Raw genomic sequence first — 20,971 nt, forward strand, 5'->3', positions numbered from 1 at the left:
TGAGGCAGTGGGTCTCCGTGGTGTGGTGGCTGCTGTCACTCAACAAGGAGCTGGGTCCCAGATTAAAGGCAAGGGCCCATCATAGGATCTTACTGCAGGGTGGTGGGAATCAACCATGGCAACATGAGCAGTATCCTCAAAGTGAAAGGATGTAGACTGGCATTTTCCTACCCATAGGGAAAGGTATAAACCAGCCTTAACAAAAAACCATGATCAAGTAAAATGGAGGTTTGGTTGTTTTTTTCCCCTGGAGCAAACCACATTTTTGGCTGTGGGAAAAAAAAAAGTCTCCATAGTCATCTTTGTGGTGGCAAAGCGTGGTGAAGAGTTTTAGCCCAGATCTCCCTGTCCCCATGTAGGGATACTTCAGTCTGGACAGCGACAGAGTAACAGCAGGGTCGGCTGGGATGCAGCCCTCAATGTTGATGGGGCCCTGATCCCACAGGCACTGATGGTCCTCCGTAACTCTGCTCCTGTGCTTAGTCCAGCAGGTTATTATTAGTTTTTGGGAGGGGCAGCATTTCTCCCCCTGATTACATATTACATTGAAACCTCCAGATTGCAGGTTTCAAGGTGAAGTTTTGCAAGGAGGAAAAGCCATGTCAATGCACACACACACTCATACACATGCACGCAGGTGACAAACGCTTCCACACCTAGATGGACAACGGTCAGAGTCCTGCTTGTCCAAAATAATTTCTGACCTTCCATTCGAGAAGAACAGAATATATTTCCTTTTTGGATGATTTTTTTTGAAGTCCACAAATACTTTTTGGGGGTATTTGTGCCGTTGCAGGACCTGTGTTTCCCTCCCCAGCTCATCTCCAGACACGAAGCCAGCAATCTCACGCCTCCTCCTGATGTGTTGAAATCTGCCTGGATTGGGGGGCAGTCATTTGAGATGGAAATCAAATCGACTTGAGTGAATCCCAACAGTGTGGGGAGGACACTCCAGAGGACTGCAAGGGGAGTGCTGGTGGCCACAAGGTTTTCTCTCAAGACCCTTCAGAAATCAACTAGCTAAGATGAAAAAAAATAAAAATTAAAAATGAACCTGCCCAAAACCCGTAGTGGAAATTCACCAACTCGGAGAGCTTCCTACATCAGGGTGACCTCTGCTTGTGGCAGAGGGGCACAGGCGGCATTAGGGAGAGTGAGGAATGGCAGAGAGGCTGCGGCTGGTTTGTCTCTGGCTCTATCCTTTCCTTATTGAGTCCTTGTCAAGAGGCTGCAATAGATTCCGAGTCCTCAGTTTCTTCAGGGTTTTCTCTTTTCTTTCTTTTCTTTTCTTTTCTTTTCTTTTCTTTTCTTTTCTTTTCTTTTCTTTTCTTTTCTTTTCTTTTCTTTTCTTTTCTTTTCTTTTCTTTTCTTTTCTTTTCTTTTCTTTTCTTTTCTTTTCTTTTCTTTTCTTTTCTTTTCTTTTCTTTTCTTTTCTTTTCTTTTTTCTTTTCTTTCTTTTCTTTTTTTCTTTTTTCTTTTCACTTTCTTGTCTCTCTTTTTGTTTTTCCTTTCTTTACTTCTTTCTTTCTGTCCCTTTCTCTTTTTTTCATTTTCCTTTCTTTCTCTTTTTTCTTTTCCTTTCTTTTTTTCTTCTTACATGAGATGAAAGGAATCGGAGTCCTGGGGAGTGGGGAGGTGCGGAGGGGAGGGTGGAAGGGAGCCTGGGTAGGTAGTGACGGGGTGGAGGGAGGGGATGCGACTTCACTCCACATTGCTGCTGTCGAAGGCGTGGCACTGAAGGTCTCCGCTCAGGTAGTCAGTCCCCGGCAGCTTCATGCCGTATTTGTCCACACACCAACACAACCCACGCTTCCGGCCTCGGGAGGGCTTGCACTGGGGAGACACCCAAGGGCAGAGATCAGGAGCTGGCTCCCTCACACTGGGGATCAGGATCAACCCTGGCCTTGCCCCTTTAACTCCAGCGATGAAATTCCCAGGGTAGGACCTAGTCCCTGCTCTCTGCTTTCAGCACATCCCCATCTCTGCTGCCACCCCAGCCCAGGGTTCTCTGACTTTTCCTCCTCCCTCACTAGCTCCTTCAGGATGCTTACTTCAGGCCAGATGGCACTTGGAGCCATCAGCAAGGCAACCCACTACCAAACGTGCCTGGTGATGCTCACAGCAACATCCCCACCAACCCAGCAGAGGAAAAACCTCCATCCTTCCCATCCAAGGCAGAGGCAGAGAAAATCCTTGCTGGGTGGGGAGCATCCCTCCTTCATGGGGCTCTTACCTGCTTCCTCTTGTAGAAGCCCTTGCGGTCGCAGTTGGGGAGGTGGACAGCGCGGGGGACCATCCGCTGGCTGCTCTTTAGCTCCTGCAGAGATGCCTCCATGTGCCTACGGCAGGGGCCCTGGAAGCAGGAGAAGATGGAGTGTGAGAAGGGGAGCACCCTCACAGCAAGCCTCCAGCTGCAAAAGCCCCATGGTCCCCTCTCCTCTGCCACTGGCACCCACTCTCCAAGGGTAAAAGCCATCCTGCAGTCACCTGCCCATGGGAGCCCCATGGAAGGAAGGCGAAGGCACCCACCAGCTCAAACTCTTGCCGGAGCTCAGGGATGATGACACGTGGGTGCGCCGTGTTCTCGGCCATGCCCACAAACTTGGCCAGCGTCAGCTTCTTCCGGCGGTCCTTCTTCAGGGCTTCAGCCTTGAGCTCAGAGAGGCGCCCGTGCTTGGGCCGGTAGGCCTTGGGCGGGTAAGTCTCCTCTGTCATCTCGGATGTGGTCGGCTCCTCATGCTCTCGGGACTCTCGTTCTGGAAGAGACAGGTACCAAACTGTCAGGTCTCCATGGGCTGACTGGGGCTTGCTTTTGCACAGAGAGCCTTCTGCCCAACCCCAGAGGACATCTTTGCACCAGGCAGACAGGATGAGGACAAATAGCCAAAGAAATCCCTTTCCCTTTCCCCGTCTACAGCTCTGGCTTTATCTCACTGTGTGGGACTTTGTGAGGCTTTTGTATGACCTCTGAACTCAGGACAGGAAGGTGTCTAAGGACATGGAGGAGTTGGAGGTCTAGGATGGGCTTCGATATACAAGGGCCGTTACCATTTGTGTGTGTCAGTGGAAAAAGACTGGTGTGAGGGTCATCCCACACCCAGAAAGGGCCAGATGACACACAGATGAGGCAGAGAAGCCCCTCTTTATCTGTGGTGGGAGGATTAAGTGACAAATTCACACTCCACCCAGCCTTTCAGATGCAAGAGCAAAAGCCAGGAATGCTCGAAGATGAGACAACTCCAAAGTCAAGGTCAACAACACAGCAAAGCCACCACGTGACAAGGCAGGTACTTCAGCAGTGATACCAAAGATTCAGCTAACAAGTGCTGGGATCTCCAGGGTCCTCAGCTCACAGCCCCACACTCATGGGAAACCAGCCTCCATCTGATGGCATGCACCAAGCAGAGAGCAAAGCCAGGGATAATGCTCCCAAGCAATGCTGCCTGACTGTAGTTACCATTGATGGTAGTATTAGCAAAGGGGGAGCATGTTTAGGTTCTGTCCATGGCAGTTGTCCTCCTGTAGACCCCCCGGATCACCTCAGCGTAACCTCTGCCAGCAGGATGCAGTCAGGAGCCCCGTGCGGTTTATATTTAGGAGCAAGCTGGTGACAGTCTAAACTTAGATGACTTGTGACATTTAGTACAGCCACCAGAGTGAAAAAGGGCTATTTCTGTACTAAATTTGAATAGAGTTTAAAGTTCCTGAGGTTCCCTGGTCTCCTGACCCCTGGTTCCCAGCAGTCTGGTGCTGATGCCAAGTCTGCTGGGACCAGCAAGTGACCATGAGGAAACTCACTGCAGTAGAAGGAAAAGCATCAGAGTGGCTGAAATCCCTTCCTGAACAGCATCTCCTGCAACTTTGATACCAGTGAACCCAGCTCATCCCCTCCTACAGGATGGAAGAAGCCTCAGGATTAAAATAAAAGCAGTTAGACCCCCTCCCAACCAGGCAAACAGGAATCTCCTTGCAGATGGACTGCTCCCTTGAGCCTAGATGCAGCCCCAAGGGGAAAGAGGATGAAGAAGATGCCTCTGCCCTATTAGATTGCCCAGGGGTGGCCAGTGAGGGGGACAGAGGAGATGCTCAGTGGCAGATGGCAGCACGAGCCTGTCACACACACCCCAGCTGGGGGGTTTGGAGGTGACCAAGGGGAGAGGTCGCTGGGTCCCCAAGTCTGCCACAGATATCAGTCTCCTATTCTTCCTTGCTAAAGTGAACTTGCACTCTCCCATCAAAAAACGGAAAGTTTTTCATGGCCACTTATTCGTTAAAGCAGTCCTTTCTTTTTCTGGTTCCACAAGAACAGTGCTAGATCAGCATCCCAGACTCAGCACCCTCCTAACTGCCCACAGCAACATAAGTGACCCCCTGCACCACCCCTGGGACTCACATGGCTCCCCAGCATGGGATCATTTTGCCATTTTTCCCCATGATGCTCATATGCTTGGTGTTTTATTCCTTGTTGCAGGACTCAACTGCTTCCACAGGTCAGAGCTCCTTTATTCTAAGAGGGTGACAGACAAGGGATAGGGAAGAGATTGAGTAAATTTGGAATGACCCCCCAGGAAATGAAACTGTACAAGGTGCAGTTGAAGTCCATCCTTTGCCTCAAAGATATTGTGGCAACTCAAGGTCCAAAAGAAGACCAAAGACATTCACAGTGACTAAGTCCTTCCACGGCAGTGAAACACACCGTGTCCCATCCCAGGAATCCCTTCTGGCACCCACTGCCAGGGCTGGAGAAGGCAAATCCAGGGCATCTCCCTGGGCTGCCCTACGATAATAAGGGGAGGGGAGGTTTCACATTGGTGCTGGCAATCCTGAAGTAGCACAAGAGGGGCACAGCTTATTACCTTTGCAAATAAATGAGGAACAGTTACCTGGGCAATCCTAGCAAATAAAAACAAATAACAAATGAAGGGTACCACACAGTGAGAATTCAGTCAGAAAAACAGTATGGGGTGTCCAGTCCCCAGGACTCACTCTGCAATGGGTGTGAGTCCTTTGCAGCAGCTCAGCCTGCTCATTTGGTCAGCAGCTTTAGCAGCAAACAAAATAAGGTAAAGGTGCAAACACCTTCTCTCTCCTCTCCCTGCAAACTGTCAGCAAGCCAGAGTGAGCTGTGGAGCCCTTTCAGCAAGGGGAGATGGCAGCCACAGGAGCTCTGCAAGGGAGCTGAGGACTGGTGTGCACTGAAAGCTGCCCAGCTCCCAGCCCGAGTCCAGTGCTTCCTGCAGGGACGAAAAAGCACCTGGAATTGACTCCCTTCACTCTCCGTGGCATGCACCTGTGCCCCTCAAGCAGCGATATGACAAGGGATGGCTGTGGTGGGACTCCTCCTCTGTCACTCAGCAGTGGTGTCTGGTTTGGGTCTTTATATCCCAGTGAGTATCCCATATATGCCTTGAAGGGATCCCTTTCCTCCACCCTCTCATGTTTTTTATAGCCTAATTTCCTTCAGGAACAAGGCTGACGCAACCCCTTTTCATGCACCCGATGATCTGTTCCCTAATTTGATACTAACAAGCCAATTTTGACAAACTGAAGGGCAGAAGTCTCTGACACAGAAACTCCTGACAAGCTCTAGGCAGCTGATGAGAGACCTTCCCGGTGCCAAGAGGAGAGGGAAAGGCAGAGCCAGGACATGCATCACCCATGCAACTCCTCTGCTTCTCTTCCTGGCTGGCTCATCCACCTGAACCTGCAGCTGCCCACCGCAGCCAGGACCAGACACTCACATCAGCATCTCCAGAGCTCCTGTCTCCGCCGGCCCATCCACACCCACCAGGTCATTCACTGACCCCTGACTGCCCCTGGGCTGGCTCATGGCAGGCAGCATTGGCACTGCTGTGCCTCTGCGCCTGAGGTGCCGGCAGGAGCAACGCCCAGTTTCCCCAAATGAGCCTTACTTGTGTCTGTCTGAGACTCGGGAAGGAGGCTGGAGTTCCTCCTCCCTCGCTGTCAGGTTCTGGCCTGCCACACAACCCCTTCCCGCCTACTACCGTCCGCCTTGCCAGCCTGGTGGCTGGGTTTCAGGCAGTCAGCTGTCTGCAGAGGCAGAGCACACTGCACAACCATGGGCACAAGGCATAGGCAGCAAGGCCCTACTCATGGTGTCCCCAGATGAGGGACAGTGGGAACCAGGAGGTGGGTGGCTCACACATCTCCACCCCTTCTTCCCACAACTCAGTAGAAGCTCACCTCTCAGCAGAGGTCCCAGGCTTGCTGGCCACACAGAAGAGTGACACTGCTGGCCAAACTGAGGATGCCTGGCTAGCATGGAGGTGACAGCTAGGCTGTAGCCACCTCAAAGGAATAAGGCCTATTCCTACAGCCAAGACATGAGACTGAACTCAACTCAGAGCTACCCCATGGCTTCATGTCTGGTCTGATGCTGTGGTGCCCAGGGAAAGAGATGCAAACATCTGGAAAGGCTCCTGACCCTGGCCAGGCCAAAAGGACTGTGCTGTTGATGTCCTATGAGTCCTGGCAGGCAGAAAATACCCATAACAGAGCATGTGGGCTGTCCTCTGCCCTGGGCTGAGTGCATGGTGTTTTCTCCCCACTCCAGGCTAGCCAGAGGGAGCTATTTGCAACTCTTCTACTCTGCCCTCCAGAAGGGACAGGGAGTAGCAAAATACCAGGCACTGTTTCTTGGAAGCCGCAAATTACTCCTGTCTGGCAGCCTGCTGTCCCCACCAGATACCGTCCTGCCCCTGGACAAAAACCCAGCTTGGGTGCTTCTGGGCTTCAGACGCTTTGGACCCATGTGAGGTCCCCGTAAGGTGGTGGGTGCATTCACATGGGGGAGAGGAGTGTGTGGGAACACTGCCTTCCTGCCTGCTGACATTACAGAGTGGAGCAGGAAGCTTTTACCAAATGGCTGAGAGGCTTGAATTTTTGTAATGCATTTTCATCGGTTCCTGGCAGAAGGGTAGGAAAAGGATCTATTGACCACTGCTGCTAACGATCCTTGTTTGCTACAGCCACAGTCCACTGCTAGAGGACTTGCTGTCCTGTTCAACACCCCCCCACCAAAATCCACATCCACCTAAGAAGGACATGCACAACCACAGCACAACTCTGCTAAACAGCCTTATTGATTATTATCATGATCATTACTATTTACAGCATAGGCACCACTTAATAAGGAAGGTGTTGGAGAAAGACTTAATGGGGATCTCAGTTAAATCTCCAGCATAGGAACGACACAAATGTGAAGTTGTCCAGTCCTCTCTCTGCCCCCAAACAGCCATCTCTGTTCAGAGCTGCACATTGCATATGGGTCTTATATAGGAAACCTGTGCTCAGGTACCTGGCTGGTAAAAACACTCACTGAGGATTTCCCCCAGCTGCCCTCCCCACTTGTCCCCACTCCAGAGAAAGGGATATGTTTGACCTACACCAGAACTTCCTGGGATGGGCAGGCAAGTTCCTACTTGTCCTGGACTTGCACCTGTGACCACGAGAGGAAGACAAAAATTCCTTCTTCCTGGTCATCGCAGAAGGACAGCCACTGTGTTTGCATTCTCAAAATATAGGCAGGGAAGGGATAACGCAGACAGGGAAGGGATGTAAAGCAAGGAGTGTCATCTCATCTCTCGCCCTTTGGCAGCTGGAAAGCACATCTGAGCAAAAGCATTCCTGAACTCCCCAGAGGCCACCAGTCAGCCCAGGCAAAAGGGAGCTTCCACCCACCTAATGAAGCACAGCTCGTTTACATTCCAGTCGCAGGCACAACCCCCAGCCCCGCACACAACTCCGCAGGGTGGGCAGCAGAGCTGACTCGGGCACTGTGCCTGGGGCTGGGGTCACTGCTCCAGACCCCCGCCCTGGTGAAGTCAGGCAGTGATCTCAGACGGCCGCCCAGCCCGAGGCCATCTGGCACCCACTGGGGGAGGAGCAGCCAGGGCTGGGGATGCAGGCTCCAGCCAGTCCCTCTGCTAGCCCAGGGCGTTGGCTGCCAGAGAGCCAGCTGCAATGTGCCTTGGACTTTCGACGAACTTTTGTGCTCTGGTTGGGACTTGGCATCAGGCCGGTGCAACCTCTCTGGTAGCGACTGGTGAGGGAGCATGCTGGTGAGGCTTGCAGGTGATGAGAGACTGGGAGGAGACACCACACACCAAGGACAGAAAAACAGCAGCCCTGCTGGGACTGCCACCCCGCCTCCCACAAGTCTCAGCAACGTGCCACAGCCACTTAAAACAAATCTGTGTCATATAACACCTGTCTGCTAACAGAGGTGTTCTGGATGGCTAAACTCCATGTCTAAGTCATTGCAGAGATGCTGCACCCTCCAAATTGTGACCAGCCACATAATTTGGCTTGGGTGCTGATTTTAGGGTGGAACAACATATCTTCAGAAATTCCAGTCTCTTCTCCTGTGGCTCCAAAGGTCACACTTAGGCCTCCAACAGTCTGAAGTGAAGAAAAGTAACTCCCACCATCTCTTCACTATTGCCCTCCTTGCAACCTGTGATGTAATTCTCATAGGTGACAATGCCAAGCTGTTTTGCAGGCACAGGTGCAGTAATAAGAAAACACAGACCCTATATCCTTCCCTGGGAATTAGGCACCTCAACAGCTGCCACAGGCAGTAAATCACCTTTGTGATTTGCTGAGTGTGGAGGGAAGCCTTTAGCACTCAAGGCATTGTGAAGTGCTCACAGAAACACCTGCTCTGCCCCACCACGCCCAGTCACCTACCAAAGGTGTATGATCAGAGTCCAAATAGTGCATGGCTCAAAAGCCACACAAGCTTTGGAAGAGAGGCTCTGGGGTTTCCAAAGCCTTATATCCCAGTACCTTATATTCCTGTGACAATATGTTAAAAGTTAATGGGACCTCACTACCTTGTTCCACAGAGACACCTTTTAAGCGAAGAATATGGATCAGTAAGACCAAACTCAGAGACGGAAAAACAGCCCTAAGGGTTACAAAGATTCAACTCTAGGTTAGGAATTATCTCAATTTTATTAAACCAAGAGCCAGAAGGATGCTTGGGAACAGCTCAGGAATATCTAAGAGCCTCAGAGAGCAGGCACTGATGGCAGACGGATATGCTATACTGTGGCCTTTTTTTTTTAAGTTACTGTTTGGGCTTTGCTGGACTAGCCTGGAAGACCAGCTCCTTCTCAGGTGATTAATGTCTCCTCAGCAGAAACCTGTGGATGCAGATTCTGCTGTATCAGCCAGGGCTCACCTGCAGAGCGTGAATATCAGGTGCTTGGGCTGCCCCCAGGTTCACACAGGATTCATGGGAAAGGGAGATCATCATCCTGATGACCTCAGTGTCCTCATACAGAGCTGGAAGGTGGAGAAATGCAGCTCAGCATGTGGGAAAGGAGCTCTTAAGGGAACCAGCTGGTCTGCTGGTTGTCTTGGTCTGCTCTGGAAGTACAGGGCCTATCTGTAGGAATGGATCTCTGGGTCAGCACCACTTCTCCATAGTGCCAGCAAATGCCACAAAGGTGGGTGTCGAGGCAGGTGGGAGAGGTACAGCTATGAGAATTGGAAGCATAAAGATCTGTGTTGCTATGTGCCAAACAGTACTTTCTGAGCTGCCCTTCCTTGCTGCAGCCACAAAATAAAACTCTCTGGGAGCAACTCTCTAGAGCAAGGAGAAAAGCAGGTTTAGATATGGGGAGCTCTATGACATAAGATCCTTCACTACATGTTGCTAGTTGTTAGTTCAGCAGTCTTCAAGCATCCATGCTGTGCTGGAAGAGACAAGCTTGGGCACCAGCTGGTGCACTGATCTGGTGCTGCCTTGAAATGCACAAGCAAGGACTGGGGTTCACCAAGAGATATTGTCTTTGTCTGTCTCTTCCTCTCCAAGGAGTTCTCCAATCTGTCTACAATCAGTTCTCCATGCAAGTGTGGGAGTTTGCAATGCATATACAAGACACACCAAGACCAGGTGAAGGTCTGGGTCAACAGGCAGCATGGCCAGAGAACTTTGGGTTCCCAGTGACAATGGTTTCTGGCCAAAGGAGAACTCAAAATGTCTAATCAGTAAGAGAATTGAGAAACTTCCCAGAGTTTCTCCCTCCAGTAAGATGAAGAACAAACATCCATTCATTTCAATTAAATGATGCTGATGTGCACCACCTTGCAAAATTGCAGGCACTCATTGCTAGATAGCTGCTTGTATCGGCCTGACATTTCCTCAACAAAGTTATCTTTCAGGGAACTGAACTGGCAAGTGGAGAGGAAGGAAGTATTGCAGGATTAGATTTACATCAAGAAGCTCCTGTTGCTGATGCACTGATGATAGGAAGATAAAACGTATTTCCTTCACATCATCTGGAGACTGCAGATGTTCCCCTTTCCATATGCTGAAACCGGAGAAGAAGCTAGAGCTAAGTTATGACCCAGAGAAATCTAAATAAATCATAGTGACCAAGACATATTCTTCCTTCCTGAGAGGGATGAAATAATTCAGCCTTTCTTAGTCGTGCATCTTTTCCAATAAATCCACCCTAGTGGCAGACTTCATTGGTTATAATAAAGGAGGCAAAATTCCCATCAAGCTGCCAAGGAATTAAGAGTAGAAAAGAGCAAAGAAGGAAAACTCAGAGAAGATTGCATGGCAGTTTTTGCCTAACTGACAATACAGGTGAGGAAAATCTGGATTAGCTCCTGACAAGCATCATAGAGTTGTTTACCAGCAATTTCTCCCTGGGGCTTATCAGTGGCAAAAAGATGAAAACACACATACTTTAAGGTTTTCTGAATGAAAACAATGTTTTCATCATCTGGCCACCGGAGATGACTTGGAAAAAAATCTCACTGTGTCCTTAGACATGAAATAGGTGTGATGAGTGGAAGAGAACCCTAATAATGTCCATCAACTATCATTACAGTTCGAGAAAGAAGTGGGAAGGGGGACCTTTTTGGCTGCAGGTAGCTTAACATCAGCAATGGAGGAAGCGTAACTACAGAGGAGGAGTAGGTACCTGTTCTCTCTTGGACTATGTGGGGGCCTGTCTCTAAAACTCAGATGAACATTGGTGTCAATATACATGAGATGTCAAGAAACCTGGACTTGAAGGCAGGTGCTGACAGGATGCTGATGCTATTTTGATCTCTGAAACCCAAATATTAAAAATCATAGTAGAGTCAGGTGCTAAGAAGGCCTTAGAAGCTGAGCCATAACCAAAAGAGTGCTGCTGGTGGCTATCAAGAGCTGGGCTGTTAGTGGGAATATTGTAGCATTTTACTCTAAGAACAGTATGAAATTAAGAGGAAACCCCTGTATTAAAGGAGATGATCTTGGGAAGAGGATGTCCTACCAAAGATATAGTCACTATAGGTTACACTAAGATCTCTAATCTGCTTATGAATGAAGGTGCCTTTTGCCTTTTGGACAGGGTTTTGAATCTGATTTAGTTTTATATTGAGCAGAAGCTTTTAACAAATGCCCTGCTGAAACTGAATCTGGTAGATGCTGCTCCCACTAGAGGCTGGTGGTCTCCATCAAAAAATCTGTTCCCACAGATGGTTATTGAGGGTCTCTGTTAGCCTCAAAAACAGTCAGGAACTGGCAGAGCCAAGAAAGCCAAACCCTTTGTCTGCCCCCAAAGAGAGGTAAAGGAACATCGAGTGGAGAATGGAGATGCACCTGTGTCAGGCGCTAGACCAAAACCGGTCCAATGCCAAAAATATTTCAGGTGTGCAGCTGTAACTGCAAACTCAAGCCCAGCCTGGATTAATTTCAAGGCCTTCAGCATGACTTTCAGAGTTTTGCCTTAAACCAGATGGAAAAGCTGTGTGAGATCATCCATTGCTCATCTCTGTGTCAACACCAGATGACACATCATCACATGTACTGTCCATTACAAGCTCTCAGGGTTCCAACCCCTGCCCTCAGGACTCCCTTCCATCTTAATGGCTCCTTCTCTCAAAAAGCCTTTGCCTGGAGTAGGCCATGATGTTATTCAATCATTCAGTCCACTTAAGTAGGACCACAAAAAAGTACCAGAAGTTTGACATTCACACTCTGACAATATTAATATGCAGGAACCTGCCCAAGCTTGATCCTAATGGATGACTCTTACCTCTCCTAGTCATTTTCCTCCCTGAGCTGTACTATTACATACACTAATCCATTCTCTTTGGTCCAACATAATGCAAAGATGCTTTTCAATGTTAAAAAAATATCACGGGTCTCTTGACAGAGAAAAGGGTACAGACCTCCATTTTGGGGTCTGAAACTCTAAGAAAGACAACTGATCATCCCTTGCCTTTCTGGAGCCTTCCTGGAATGATAAAATCCTTGTTGCACTTTGTTGTTTCTCCTGCAACCTCAAGCCGCCTCTGCTATTAAAAATCCAAATAACTGAACACTGAAATGGTTATGAAATGATGCAGTAAAATTTCATCCATATCTGCTATTTCTTCAGGAAAGCAGGAGTCACAAGTGAAAGCAATGTGACTGCACGTCATTTTCTGTTTAGATGTTGTTAAAATATATTAGGATATACATGTAGCTGTGACTGCTGGACACGAAGTTCCAGCCTAATAAAACTTTCCTTCTTTTCCAGAATCTCCTTTAAAGTAAAAAGTGAAAGCCAGGTTCCATAGTTTTCACTGGCTTATTTAATTACCAGTCTAACATCATTAGTCTAACACATAACATCTGATTTCTCTAAGCACGAATAATAAATGGCTCTGTTGATTTAATTGTCTTCTCAGGATGAATCCCATCTGTATTTGGAAAAATTAAATATTTTTACTGTTTTTCTACAAAAAAGAATTATGAATATTGGCCAACTTTGCCCCTAAAGTTACCTTTAAGAAACATTCCTTCTCCCATTTAGCTACGGGATCATTTCCTTAAGTATCTGTCAGGATTACCTTCTTGCCCTTAAATAGCAACCAGAGAAGTTATCTCCATCAACATAACAATTATCTCCATCAGCCAACCAGCAGTGTCCATCCAACAAGCAAACAAACCAAACTGCAACAACAGCCCTGGAGGCTCGAAGCTGGTAAGAGCTCTCCAATCCTACCAAACATAACAGCACACAGTCCTTGGAGGAAAGAGGTAGCTGATTCCCATAGAGGGGGTAGGTGTCCAAAAGCTTATGATTCTCTGGGCCTGGAGGAAAGATGCTCAGCATCTTGCAGGCTCAAGGCCTACCGGGCTAATAAGGAACAATGTGCCAGTTTGCTGTGGGGGATATTAACGCCCCATTCTCACATTCTGCATGAAAGAGATGGAACTACTGGGGTGGAGTTATGATGAAAAATAACAGGAGTATCAGAGGGGTCTGGAGAATGAGGACAATAAGTGAGAGCAAGGCTTTATGCGTACACACAAAAGAAATGCCCACTGACTTCACAGGCATAAATTTAACATGCCTCCTCAAAGTTTAACATGTTGACCAGAGTCTCTCTCTCACACTTGTCCTGGAAACATCATAAACAGACAGAAGACTTACCAAAACATGCTGAGAAATTGATTCCTTGAGAGCAAATTTGCCCATATCAAATCACCAAGAGTTCCAAATTTCTGCAAACAGCTGGGTCCTGCTGGTATTAACTTCAAGCAGTAGATTGACATAAACACTAAGGGGTCTGCTCAGATCATTGGCAGCAAAGAGCCACCTCAAAAACAACATCTAGCTGAGAGTTGCCTTGGCTACACAGCTGAAGGAATAGCGTGTCCTGTGGGGGTAGAGTGGTGAGGGGATGGGGGATGTCACTTCTTCATCTCTAGATGTACTGGGACCCTTCCAGGATGAGCTGAGGCATGAACCATGACCCATACCCAGTGATCTTAAACAGGCAGCCCCAGGACCCAGGAGCACTGGCACAACTGACACCCTGCTCTGTGACTCATAGAGCACATCACCCCGGGGAGACCAAGTGTGGAGGCTCATGCTAAATGGACTCAGTGGGTCCAGGTTTTAGGGGATTACAGCATGGGGTGTCAGGTATCCCTTTCTTCCTCTCCAGCAAAGCCTCCTCATACTTTTGGTGAAACCTGTCCTGAGGATGAGCAGATAATATCCAATTTTTGCCTGTAAAAAATCTCCTTATAAATGATGAAGTGGTTATCAAACTGGCTGCCAGTGAGTTCACACAGGCCAAAGATGATCTTTGGATCATCTCTGACCTCTTCATGCATCATGTCTTCAGGTGCTGTTGCTTCCGCCCCTCAGTGCTAGAGGTTGTTTCTCCTGCCCTCAGTTTGCCACATCTCAGAAAATTTTTCATATTTTCTCAATTCAGTTCTTCTTGCACACCTTCCCAAAGGCCAGTTTTTGCTGCCTGGGCATAGAGAAGTTTGCAGGATTCCAGTGACCTCAGTGCCCCTGGCACCATCCCCTCCACTGATGCCACCAGGCACTATTGCGCCCCACATTTCCCCCAGCCCTGGCATGGGGTAGGAGGTGGACTGGCTGCCCTCTGCAAGTCACAGCTTCTCCACATCTTCAATGGGATATATCTCAGTGTATTATCTCAGTCTAGCCAGAAAACAACCCACCCCCAAGCACAGGGGGTGAGCCTGGATCCACACAGCTGGCTAATCTATCTCCTTTCTCACTTCCCATTGTTTCATATGCTCACCTGCTGCATCTCATTTCTCAGCCCTCAGTGGGAGGATAGGGTAGGCTGATCTGTATGCCAATATCTGTTCTTGATGGCAAAATACCGATGTGCCAGACATAACCAGAACCACTGCACCTAAGAGAAGTTTGTGTGTGCTGCCTGGAAACCACTCTGCCTCCAGAGACAAAAATGCTCCGTGTGTGTGCTTGCACACATTAAATGTTTATGCAGGCGTGCGTGGGCGTGTGAACACGGGTACATGTGTGTGTATGCTCACATGCATATCTTTCCTGTGCATATTAATCCTGCTGCTCTGCAACCCACATAGAGGGGCAGGTGTGTTCCAGCCAAATTCCCCACTTATGTCTAGCCTTGAATTTGCACTACTAAGTGCTTGGTAAAAAAGAAACAAAACAAAAAGGCAGGATTTGCTGTACCATGGACCCTTTTATCTGCCCTGGGACTTTGCACAGGGGAAACGAGCTGCAACTGTTCTTAGCAGCTCACCCTGCTGAGCAGAGTGAGCAGAGGACGACAAGCCTCGAAAGGGCTGAGGTTCCCGCCCCCCTTCCCAGGCTGCTCCCAGGCTTTTCAGTTTGCATGAAGAGTTCTGGGAAGTGCTACTGCTATAAGAGCTCCTGCAGCTGCTCCTACATCTGCGATGTCTTTCGACTCAGAGGGAGTAGACCTTCCAGCGGACGTTAGGAGGAAGCAGAGCACCACGCTCCATGTGAGGCAGCGCCCGTGTGCTGCTTCTCCTCCTCTGCTTCCTCCCCCTCTGCTGTGACACTCTGTGTGCCAAACTAAGCGACAAAACACACAGAGGGATGTCTTGAAGCTGGCACAGAAGGTACCCAAGCTCTCCTGTCCCCTTCTGTCAAGGCTGAGGGGACACCTCACCCTGCAGTAAGGCAAATGCTTCCAGTCGCACATGACTCTGCTCATGCCACTGACGTGCCAAAGTCTGGGCACAGGATGCACAGTATCGACACAAGGAGGCACAATGTCTTCCTTCAGCATCCCTCAGGTTTGCAGAGGTTCCCGTTTGAGACCAGCCCCTGTTCTCTTCTCGTCAGAGACTGAAATGGTTAATGATTTATGCATTCTAGGAGACTCTTGCAGAATTTTGACCTTTGCATTATACCTCTGATGGGCAGTCTCCCGCCTGTCCCTCCCTCCAGTGAAGAGCCAAGTTTGCAGGCTTTTGACTGTTGCATTATACCCATGATGGGCAATTGAAGGTATCAAGCCCTGAAAAGGGGGACCTCTGATGGCCCATAAAAGCCCATCCCCCCCTCTGCCAATCAAAAAAGGCGGGAACCAGGACAGACACAAAAAACTCTTGCCCAGGGAGAGTTTGGAGGCTTGAGGCATGGCCCGTGACACTAACCATGGATATAACAACTCATAACTTCTTGGGGTGTGGGGGCTCCCCTCCTTCACCCCCAGCAGATCAAGGCCACCACTTCAACTGACAGACATGGAAGTGGCAACTACCAAGTGTCATCGCTGGACCCTGTGGGTGGTGACTATATACATCTGTCCACTCTCAGCTTTTCTTTTTCCTTACTCTCCCTTACTCTTATCCTGTCTTTCTCTCCCCTATGCATTTTCTCCCCCCACAAAGGTTATCTCTATGCCACGTTGTTATATGACAACACCCAAAATGCTAGCATACCTGGTTATACAGAATTGTTAAAATAAACCTTACCAATATATGTTTTCAGACACCGATTATTCAGTGTCGTTTCACTCTAATCCACCCCAAGGGAATTATTGATAAGAACCTGGGTTACCCTCCTCCCCTTTTTCTGGGGCGGGTCGTAACACTTCTGCAGTGGTGCAAGCTCTGGAGGGGCTCCCTTCACTCACCTGGAGCGAGTCCAGGGCTGTGTGGAAGCTTGGGGCCAGCTCTATCTCTCAGGCACGCACGCGTGCACGCACGCAAGCACAGAGCCACGTCTTTTCTCCGGTGAACTCTGCTGGCACTCGGCAGGAATTTCATTTGGATCAACTACTTAATATTCTCCCTCCTTCCTTAGAAACCAGGCTGCTGAAAAATCCTTCCAGCCAAGGCCCCTCCTTTCCTGTTTGAACCACCCCATTCCTCCCTCCCCCATACACACACACACCGCAGAAACCTGACTCACTTGCTGGCACCTGATGGATTTCACCTATTTTTTTTTTAATATATTGTTGTTGGAACTCCAGATCAAAAGAAAAATGGAGATTTTCCTGTTTCGTATCTGAGGTTTTGCAGGCCTGTTGATACTAGCTTTCACCTTGACATTTCGGGAGCTGCTTCACACAAAGGACCTGCTGCTCACACCAGCCAGGTCCCTCTCCAAGTGACACATGTGCACAAGCCAGCGGGTCCCATGGCCTGTTCCAATGACTGCTGCCCTAACCCTCACCCTCACCCTGGACGTGAGGAGTGTGTGGAGCTGCCCATCTGCCTCACCACATCCCCATCACTCACCCCTGAAGCCCCACATCCCCAAATGTAGAGCAGAAGAGCATGGGAAGGAGGAATGGGGTGGTGAGGGAATATTTTGGGGAGCAATAAAGGACCGCACCGAACACAAGCCGCAGGAAATTTGGGCTCGGCAGCGCTCCTTCTCCGCCTACTTCCAGCTGACACAGCAAAGATGATTTTCTTAGGGCCAATTCTGCAAACCCCCCCCCCTTTCCCCTCCTGGTTATCGTTGGCTCATGGTTTCGTGAGGAAACTTGCCAAGTCTTGCTCACTTTCTAGAAAGAGAGCAGGAATGAGAGAGGAGAAGGAAATATTTGACAACCTTTGTTTTTCCACGAGCCTTTTTAGGGCAGCAGGCTTCAGTCTGTGCCCTCCACTCCCCGATGCTCGGCCTGACCTTGCTGTCTCAGCAGGAGGAAGTCTGGCGGGAGCACAGGGGAGAAAAATGGAAAGACGTGGTATATTTCAAAGGAAAACTAAACAAAACAGAGAAAACCCAGAATCCTGTAGCCTGTGCCATAAATGAAGCTCATTCATGTTTTTTTACCAGGAACAGTCAATTACAGCCGTGATGTTTGGCTTTCAGTACAGGACAGTGTCTGACTTGTGGCAGGAAGCACTACAGGGACCGTCCTGTCCATACCTACGTATCCATCTACTTAAAATTAACCTTACCAAAGCCCTCTAATCCCACACCTGCTTTCATTCCAGACCTCTCAATAAACCAGGAGCACATTCTGCTCAGTACCTCCAGCATTTCTCAGTGGCACTGTGCTCAGCATATGTATGAGGAAACTGAGGCACCGGTACCTGCGAGCATCTTATCCCCAGGCAAGACATCTGCTCTAGAGGAGAGCCAAGCCCAGCCTCCCAGACTTGGGCTCTTGCAGTACTGCTCGATGCATCTCCACCTCCGTAAGGAGGAAAGCATCTGCAATTTTAAACTTGGCCAGCGTAAGGGCACAAATAGATAGAAAGGCAGTTTGATCTAGTCCTCGCCACTGTCACATAGTTTATTTTGCAGAGTGCTGATTCTTTCTCAGCAGTTCACAGCTCAGGGCCAATTTTGGTCATTGATAGATGGGAGGGCCAGGCCAGCATCCCCAGCACACAGTCCCTAAGCTGCTGGCCAAACTGGCAGAGGCCAGAAAGTTCAAGTTAAACTTCATTTCTTTTCTTGCCCTGTTGCTTAGAAACACGCCTATGAAAATATACTTTGTTCTCACACGCTACCAGTCGAATGCCAAATGACTTTTTTCCCCTCTCCCGTCCTCAGGAATTCCTGATTTATTTTTTATTTCTTTTTTGCAATCGCACAAATCTCAAGAGGAGCCTGCTGGTCTCCTGTGGCTTCTTGCAGCAGCCTTTCCAATCCAGGCTCATCTCCTGCCTGCGAACAAAACCTGCCGAAAAGAGGCCCCTGCAGCGCTTGGGGAGTCCAAACTGGAAGTGCAGGTAGTGCCAGGGGGTTGGTTTTGCAAAACAAACCTGCAACCACTTTCCTATCCCTCTCCTTGTTCACTCAATGGGTGCTCCCCATCGCAAGAAAATCAAAAGCAGTGGTATTACAAGGGAATTGGCTGAAGTCTTCAGGCAGAGCACCTTTGAGAAGTGCAAGGCAGGTGGAATGAAAGGAGATTCATGTTGAGAGCCAAGCACCAAAGCTTTCTCAGGTGCCTTGGTCTGTGTGGGGCACCCTTGCATAGGTGCAAGGATGGGCCCTGCTCTCCCAGCCACTGCTGGATTTCAGTGGCATGGCTTTGCCTTCCCCCACCACATTGCCTGCCCCTGGCCACGCACATACACATGAAAAGTAAATAAACACTGGGATGATGTGCTCCAGGATACTTCACATATCTCCGCTACCAGCGGTTATTGCCCAGCTTCCTGGGCTCCACGGCAGGAACATGGCTCCTGGCTTTACCCTCTGCTCCCTGTGCAGGTCTGCTCCCAACCCTCATCCCTTCCAGCTCCCTTCAAAAAACCAAGCTCAGCTTTGCTGTTTCTGGCTGATTTAAGGGAGTTTGGACATCTGATGTCATTCAAAGGAGGGGGGAAGTTATACACACAGAATTTAGTTTTGCTCTGAAGGATGGAGTGTAGCAACCCAACTACTGCCTGCAAGCAGCAAAGGGGAAAAATAATAAAAGCATCAAGATTTACTAGGTGTTAGAAAGGAGAAACGGAATCCCATTGCGTGGGTATAAGCAGAAGCTTGCTAACAAGTAGAAATTACTTTTTCATGCTCCAAAAAAAGTGAGGGGTTTGTTTCTGGGAGTTTTTTGCCAAGTGGTCCCCCAGACGCACAGACACCCTCTCTGCCTCTCTTTTACACTGTGGCAAATACAGATGTATTTGGAGGAATATAGGGAATGTGTCCTCCTCACATGAGCTAGAGGATCCAGAAATTGGAGTGAAATGAGAGCCAAAGTGAAGGAGTGCTTTCTTTCATGCTTTTGTCACGTGCAAGAGGCAAACACTTCAAAAGCTTGGCCTTGCACTCATGCTGCCATGCCTGCCTTCATGCTTGCTTTTAACCTGTTCCTTTGGGTTATTAGCCACACCATCATTATTTTTTGCAATCACATACCCTGTCCCTAATGCACCTGCTCTCTTCACCTGCCTGGGCTAAAACCCATCACCCAACAAAGACGTCCAGCAGCAGGCAGCCAGGAAGAGCAGGCTGCAATGATCCCAAGGAGAAAGTGGGAGGCTGAGCAACAAACCCACAGGTGGCTGAGGACTTTGGGAACGGGGCAGTTGGTTGCAAGGAGGTGCCCTGCCCTCTCCTATACTTCAAGTTGCAGAGGTCAGCTCGGACTCTAGAGCAAGGTGGAAGATATGGTGAGAGAAAGGGGTCAGGAAGAGGGTGAAGACAGGGATTCAGGAAAGATGTAAAGGATGTAACTAAGGAAGGACTGGGATGCAGCTGTGACTAAGAGGGTGCATCTGGGAAGTGGGGGAAGAAAAGCTTTCCATTGGGATGGGACAACTCAGAGGTGATGATAGAAGGCAGAATGGGGGAGGCTGTGAGATGATGCAACAGGAGGTTTGACCAGAGCATGGATGGAAAGAAGGATAGGAAAAGTGGCAAGGGGCATGGAAGAACAGTTGGGGGGATGGAAGAGTACCTACAAAGATGGAAAAGCAACTGCATGTGTGTAAGAACAACTAGAAAGATGTAAAAGTAGCTGGAAAAGTGGAAAAGCAATAGGGGGGGTGGAAGAGCAGCCAGGGGAAGTGGTGGTGGTGGTGGAGAAGCAGATGGAAAAGATGGAAAAGCAACCGGGGGCTTGGAAGAGCTGCTGGTGGAGGGGATAGGAAGGGGAAGGAATGGGAAAATAGCTAGAAAGATGGAACAGCAGCCAGGGTGTGTAAATGTGTGTGTGAAAGAGAAAACTCAGGCAGAAAGACAGAAAAGTAGCCAGAAAGATGGAAAAGCAGCTGGTGGTGGTGGAGGGGAATGGAGGAGCCGGGAAGGCAGAAAAGCACACGACGGGGGAGGGGGCTGGAAGCGCAGGGGGGGAGGGCGTGGATGGAAAAGCGGGAGAAAAGATGAAAAAGTAACCCGGAAGGCAGAAAAGCTAGCGGGGGCATCGAAGAGCACCTGGGAAGATGGAAAAGCAGCCGGCGGGATGAGAAAGCAACCGCGGGGGCAGGGAAGAGCAGCCAGTGGGAGGGAGCAGAAAAGCAAGCGGAAAGATGGAAAGGGAGCCGGAAAGACGGAAAGGCAAGCGGAGGGTCATGGAAGAGCACCCGGAACGAGGGAAAACGCAGCCAGGAGCTGGCGGTGGGGTGCAAAAAGCCGGTGGAGAGATGGAAAAGGGGCCGGCAAGGCGGAGAAGCATCCAGGAAGGCTGCGAATGGAGGAGCGGGGTCACTCACCAGCCTTGGCTTGCTCGCGGTAGCTCTTCTCGCTGAGGCAGACGGCGG

At 49.3% G+C, this 20,971-nt stretch overlaps 1 protein-coding gene across 1 annotated transcript; it reads right to left on the bottom strand.

Moving 5' to 3' along the window:
* Window positions 1–1,530: 1,530 nt before the first annotated feature.
* Window positions 1,531–20,965, bottom strand: IGFBP5 (insulin like growth factor binding protein 5). Its single transcript, XM_008923002.3, has 4 exons — window positions 20,924–20,965; window positions 2,530–2,756; window positions 2,234–2,353; window positions 1,531–1,833 (listed from the first exon to the last, which is right to left on the bottom strand). The coding sequence occupies exons 2-4, from the start codon at window positions 2,713–2,715 to the stop codon at window positions 1,702–1,704; spliced, it is 438 nt and encodes a 145-aa protein (XP_008921250.2). The 5' UTR covers window positions 2,716–2,756; window positions 20,924–20,965; the 3' UTR covers window positions 1,531–1,701.
* Between the last annotated feature and the right edge of the window lie 6 nt (window positions 20,966–20,971).

This window comes from Manacus vitellinus, unplaced genomic scaffold (genome assembly GCF_001715985.3).
Source record: "Manacus vitellinus isolate BGI_N305 unplaced genomic scaffold, ASM171598v3 scaffold_22_pilon, whole genome shotgun sequence".
Classification (NCBI taxonomy): domain Eukaryota; kingdom Metazoa; phylum Chordata; class Aves; order Passeriformes; family Pipridae; genus Manacus; species Manacus vitellinus.